At 41.8% G+C, this 6,305-nt stretch overlaps 1 protein-coding gene across 1 annotated transcript in view; it reads right to left on the bottom strand.

Annotated features, from left to right (window-relative positions):
• Nucleotides 1-2,073: 2,073 nt before the first annotated feature.
• The window catches only part of MRPS23 (mitochondrial ribosomal protein S23), a 10,535-nt gene continuing 6,303 nt past the window's right edge, over nt 2,074-6,305 (bottom strand). The window contains exons 3-5 of the mRNA XM_011979222.1: nt 3,475-3,552; nt 3,216-3,342; nt 2,074-2,525 (exon numbers count right to left, since the gene is read on the bottom strand). Of these exons, the coding sequence (XP_011834612.1) occupies nt 2,373-2,525; nt 3,216-3,342; nt 3,475-3,552 (358 nt within the window). The 3' untranslated portion in view covers nt 2,074-2,372. The remainder of the gene's footprint in view (nt 2,526-3,215; nt 3,343-3,474; nt 3,553-6,305) is intronic.

The following is a 6,305-nucleotide window of genomic DNA, read 5'->3' as shown; positions in this document are numbered from 1 at the left end:
TTGCAACACAGTAAAACAAAGAACACTTTCTTCAGTCGGGCACTGATTAAATCACAGTGGATCTCTGAGACATATTAACTAGAAAAGCAAGGTACAGAACAGTATGCATAGTGTCCCATCCATGCCCAAAATATTTCTGGAAGAACACACAAGGAAATTGTGACAGTGGTGGCCTCAGGGAAGGGAAAAAGGGTGACTGGTGAACAGGGGTGGCAGACTAGCTTTTTACTGTTAAGTTTTGAACCATGTGCATGTATAATTTTTTTAAAGAATTATGCAACAAATAACTTCTTTAAAAGTCTTCAGCCCCAGTACAGTGGCTCAGGCCTGTAATCCCAGCACTTCGGGAGGCTGAGGCAGGAGGATCGCTTGAGGCCAGGAGTTTGAGATCAGGCCAGCCTGGGCAACATAGCAAGATTCCATTGCTACAAAAAAAAAAAAAAAAGGTTACAGAGCCAGGCGTGGTGGCACATGCCTGTGGTCCTAGCTATTCGGGAGGTGAGCCAGGATGGCTTCGGCCCAGGAGTTTAAGACTGCAGCGGCATATGCGCCACTGCACCCAGCCTGGGTGACCCAGTGAGACCCCCATCTCCTAAAATTTTTAAAAAATGTAAGGCCAGGCATGGTGGCTCACGCCTGTAATCCCAGCATTTTGGGAGGTTGAGACGGGTGGATCACTTGAGGCCAGCAGTTTGAGATCAGCCTGGGCAACATGGTAAAACCTGTCTCTACTAAACATACAAAAATTAGCCAGGCTTCATGGCATACACCTGTAATCCCAGCTACTCGGGAGGCTGAGGCAGGAGAACTGCTCGAACCCAGGAGACGGAGGTTGCAGTGAGCCAAGATGGCTCCACTGTACTCCAGCCTGGGAAACAGAGTGATACTCCATCGCTAAAAAAAAAAAAAAAAAATTAAAAATCTACAAGAGGAGGAAAACAAACAAAAATGGGACATCAACCCAGACATGAAGGAAAAAAATTTTTTTAAGTCTTCATCATTGTGGCAAAAAAAACCCTGCCCTTAAAAACCCAGAAACCTAAGGTTTAAAGAGATGAGTGACCCCTCAATTCTTTGTTCCTCTGAGAACAGACTGTGTCTTTCATCTGCTTTTTAAGTCCTCTTCCCAAGGTCTGGCCCGATGTTTGGTCTCAATGGTTGTGTAATGTCTTTGAATGGATGAAATTTACTTCCCTACCAAAAAGCAAAGCATTCTCCAAATGCAAGCAATTGTGAAACAGTGATAAAGGTCGAGGGGGAAGCAGCATGGCTGAGAGCTGCTTTTGCCTCATGTATTCATTCACCTGCATAACTGAGCACCCACGTGCATGGATGTGTACCATGTCCAGACTGTGAGATGTGGACCTGCCTCACAGCGTACCAGGAGAGACGAGACCACACACAAAGAACCACTGGATAGAAAAGCTACATGAGTTTTAAAATAGGGAATTTCTGAAGCAGCTTACTACTGACAGCTGAAAACCACTGGCTTGACCACACATACAAAGGCTGCAATCTCAGAGGGATATTTCATGTATTTAGTAAAACCTAGGGAAATGAGGAAGGCAGGGCAGTTGATAAAGACTTGTAGGTACACCTTGGCCCCAGGGAGGCAGGTGGATGCTGGTGGAGAGCATCACCTAAATTAGCTGCCTCCTTTCTTGGCAATCCTGTTATCTACACCATATGAATCCAGTCTTTAGCTGGATATAACCATTCATTCACTTATTCATTCAGCAAGTATTTACTGAACAGCCTAGTCTGTGCAGACCTATGTTAACTGTCTCCAGCACACTCAATCCATGACATTAAAGTTACAGTTTTGGCCTTTGTGCATTAGCAATGACAGGTCCTCACTCTTACCACAAAGCGCAAGTCAGCTTGGCCTCTCAAGTGGAGAGATAATCATTCTATAGCAAGAAGTACAAAGATTCTCTGCAGACAAAACCAGTTAGCCAAGGGATCACACCATGTGTACATGTAGAAGTTTGATGGATCAGAAGAAATATGTACCAGGGAATCAAATGTAGCCAGCCCACATACTAACAAACATCAAAGCAAGCCTAGTCAGACTGAGTCCCATTTGAACAATCTTTATAAAGGTTTCTTCATGTTATTTACAATTCAAAGTAAATTTACTTTATAAGCAGCTAGGGAATTCTTTATTTAGTAATGTCCTAACATAAAAGTTCGCATAACTGCTTCTGTCAAACTATGATACCGAGCTTTATGACAACCCAGAAATAACTAAGAGAAGGCAAACATAATACCTTAGAGATCAGGAAACATTTACACAGTTCAACTGTTTAAAAATAGCTCAACATTCAGCCAGTGAGTAGTGTGAATGCCAGCATACACAGTATACAGGTCCTTCAGGGAGGCGAGAGACCTTTCGACTGGTCTGCAGGTGCCTCCAAATGCTGGTCCTGTGGAACTTCTTTCTGAGTCTCGTTCTCTTCCACCGCAGTCTGTGGTCTGACACTCAAGTGTTCGGATTTCCAGGAATCGTGACTACCTTCATGTTGCTTAAAAGACCAGATGTAAGTATCACACAGGTGTTATATTTTCACTCAATTAATTGGCTAAAGATATATAACTAGGTATATTCTATCACTGAGTGAAAAATTTAGCACTAACATCTCAGATCCAATTCTACTATAACAAATAGTAAACATGATTTTAAAAAGTCTATAGAACCACAATTTCAAAAGCCCTAATGACGACTCACTTGTTTCAAGTAGCACTCATTACCACAAAATTCTAGTATATTCAGTGTAACAGTATTTGACCTGGAGTTTAAGAACATAAGCCAAGGTTAGGGAAAGAAAACCAAGTCTCTCTTTAACTTCCATCAGATTGGCAACTCTGGTCAACCCTCTGCATCTGCAGGTTCTACATATGCAGATTAAACAAACCACAGATCAAAAATATTTTAGCAGTAAATAAATAAAAAAATAACAATAAAAAAATATAAATTTTTAAAAATAGAGTATAACTACTTATATAGCATTTACATTGTGTTATGTAAGTGATTTAGATATGATTAAGGTATATGGGAGGATATGTGTAGGTTATATGCAAAACCTACAGCACTTTATAAAAGGGATTTGAGCATCCGTGAATTTTGGTATCCGCAGGGGCCCTAGTACCAAACCCCTGTGCATACTGAGGGACAACTATAAACCCAGTAACAATTTTAACAATGAACTACTCACAGTCCTTGCTTCGCCAACTCGTCTTAAAATGACACCTTCTGCCAATAAAGCCTTCCCTGTTTCCACAAATAACTTCTCTTCATCTGTTTCTCCAAGTTTCTGCAGCTCAGTGTACTTCTCCACAAACCTGTAATTCCAAGCAGTCACATTTTAGGTCTGTTTGTAAGCGTTGTTAAGACACGCTGTTACACAGTATCAAATGGATAACGAAATCCTTAAAAAATAATATGAATAGCCTAGGACTTATAAAATGGCTTACCGTTGACAGGTAGACTTGAAGTTTGGATTGAACAGATCAAAAGCTCTTTGACCAGACCCATACACTGAATAAAACTTCCTAGAAAATGCAAACAACATAATATAAATCTCTGATTATAGACTGTGAATGAGAATGGAATAAAAGAAATAAAGAATAAGTGCTAGTTCCTGAAGAGTTAAGTACAGTACAACCCACAAAGCCTAAGCTGAACAGTTTTGTTTTTTTAGATAAGTAATGCACACATGCACATGGTAAATACATCAAATAGCACAAAAGGGTGGCCAGTGAAAAGTAACACTCCCTCCCATTTCTGCACCCCAGCCCCCCAGTTCCCTTCCCAGGAAGCAATACTAACCAATTTCTTATATATCCATCCAGAAATATTCCACTAATATACTAGCACATATGCACTATCATTCCCTGTCCCCAGCCACATTTTTAACCCAAAGAATAGTAAACCTTGCTCTACATCTTGCCTTTTTAAAAACTGAGGTATGGCTATGCACAGTGGCTCATGCCTATAATCCCAGCAGTTTGGGAGGCTGAGGCAGGCAGATTACTTGAGACCAGGAGTTCAACATGGTGAAACCCCATCTCTACTAAAAATACAAAGAAATTAGCAGGCATGGTGGCATATGCCTGTAGTCACAGCTACTTGGGAGGGTTAGGTGGGAGAATCGCTTGAATCCAGGAGGCGGAGGTTGCAGTAAGTGGAGATCGCACCACTGCACTCCAGCCTGGGCGACAGAACAAGACTCTGTCGCAAAAAACAATAACAAAATAAAAATAAATAATAAAAACTGAGATAAAATTCACACATCATAAAATTAACTCCCCCCCCCCCCCCAAAGAAACAGGGTCTCACTGTGTCACCCAGGCAGGTAGCAATGCTGTGATCATAGCTCACTGTAGCCTCAAACTCCTGGGCTCAAGCAATCATCCTGCCTCAGCCTCCTGAGTAGCTGGAACTACAGGTTCGCAGCACCACCATGCCTGGCTAAGTTTTAAATTTTTTTGTAGAGATACAGTCTCACTATGTTGCCCAGGCTGGTCTTGAACTGCTAGCCTCAAGAGATCCTCTCACCTTGGCTTCCAAAAATCCTGGGCTTACAGGTATGAGCCACTGCCCCCAGCCCAAATTTAACATTTTTCAGTGTGCAATTAAGTGACATGTAGAAAACTCACAAAGCTGTGCAACTAGCACCTCTATCTAGTTCCAAAACACTGTCATCACCCCCAAAGGAGGCACTGTATCTGAGCAGTCACTCCCCATTTCTCCTCCCTACATCTTGCCTTATCAGTGCATGGAGATTGTTTCCAGTCCTTTGCTACTCTAAACCGTGCTGCAATCATTATCTCTATTTATAATTTTAGCGCACCACGTAAATAAGTCTGTGGCATAAATTCACAAATGTGGTATTACTGGATCAAGGTACGTGCCTTTGTAATTAAGCCTTCTAAATTGCCAAAATGCTTTCCAAAGTGGCCGCACCAATTTACATTCACATCGGTAATACATGAGTGCCTATCTCCGCACACCCTGACCAAATGACATTCTCCAGCTGAGCATAGAGGCTCATACATATAATCCCACCTGCTTGGGAAGCTGAGGCAGGAGGATCTTTTGAGGCCAGAAGCTCACCACCAGCTTGGACAATATGGTGAGACCTGAGACCCTGTCTCTAAAAGAAAAAGAAACAAAACAAAACAAAACAAAAATATATATACACACACACACATATGAGCCAGGTGCAGTGGCTCACACCTGTAATCCCAGTGAAAAAATATATATATATTTAGACCAGGTGTGGTGACTGATGCCTGTAATTCCAGCACTTTGGGAAGCCAAGGCAGGAGGATCACTTGAGGCCAGGAGTTCAAGACCAGCCTGGGCAATATAGTGGGACCCCATCTCTACAAAAAAATTAAAAATTAGCCAGGAATGGTGGCATACACCTGTAGTCCCAGCTACCCAGGAGGCTGAGGTGGGAGGATCACTTGAGACCAGGAGGTCAAGGCTGCAGTGAGCCATGATAGGCGCCACTGCATCCCACCCTGGGTGAGATTCTGTCTCAAAAACAAAAAAAAAAAATACACAAACACACACACACACACATACACACATACACACGCACACACGTTCTCCAACTTTTTGATCTTAGCCAACCTGATAGGTAAGAAACCAGAACTCTTTATAGTTTTAATTTGCTTTTCTTTTGAAAGAGACTGGACATCTTTTCGAGTTTAAGAGCAAACTGAATTTCCTTTACTGTGAACTGTCCAAGTTCTTTGTCTGCTTTTTGATTTGATGGCTGCTATGGACTAAATGTGTCCCACCAAAATTAGTATGTTGAAATCCTAATCCCCAATGTGATGATATTTAGAGATGGAGACTTTCGGAGATAATCAGGTCATGGTAGTCAGCCCTCATGATGCGATGAGTGCCCCGATAAGAGATAGGAGAGCTTGCTTCCACTCTCTGCTCCTCTCAATGTGAGGAATCAGGAAGACAGTCCTACCCAGAACCTGACCCTACTGGCACCCTGATCTCAGACTTCCCAGCATCTGGAACTATGAGAAAGAAATTTCGTTTGTTTATAAGCCACCTGGTCTAGGGTAATTTGTTATAGCAGCCCAAACTATGACAGTGGTCTCTTTCTTAATGATTTCTAAGCAAACTTTGTAGCCACATACGTAGAAAATTAGTCCTTTGTCATATTGCAAAAGTCCATTGCAAAGATCTTTCCCAGTTTGTTGGCTGTCTTTTGATTTTGCTTATGGTACTTTTTTATACAGAACATTTTAATATTTCCTTTTTTTTTTTTTTTGAG

The sequence above is a fragment of the Mandrillus leucophaeus genome, unplaced genomic scaffold, assembly GCF_000951045.1.
Source record: "Mandrillus leucophaeus isolate KB7577 unplaced genomic scaffold, Mleu.le_1.0 Scaffold20, whole genome shotgun sequence".
Classification (NCBI taxonomy): Eukaryota; Metazoa; Chordata; class Mammalia; order Primates; family Cercopithecidae; genus Mandrillus; species Mandrillus leucophaeus.
The sequence above is the reverse complement of the archived record's forward strand: the minus strand, read 5'-3'. Positions and strand labels throughout refer to the sequence as shown.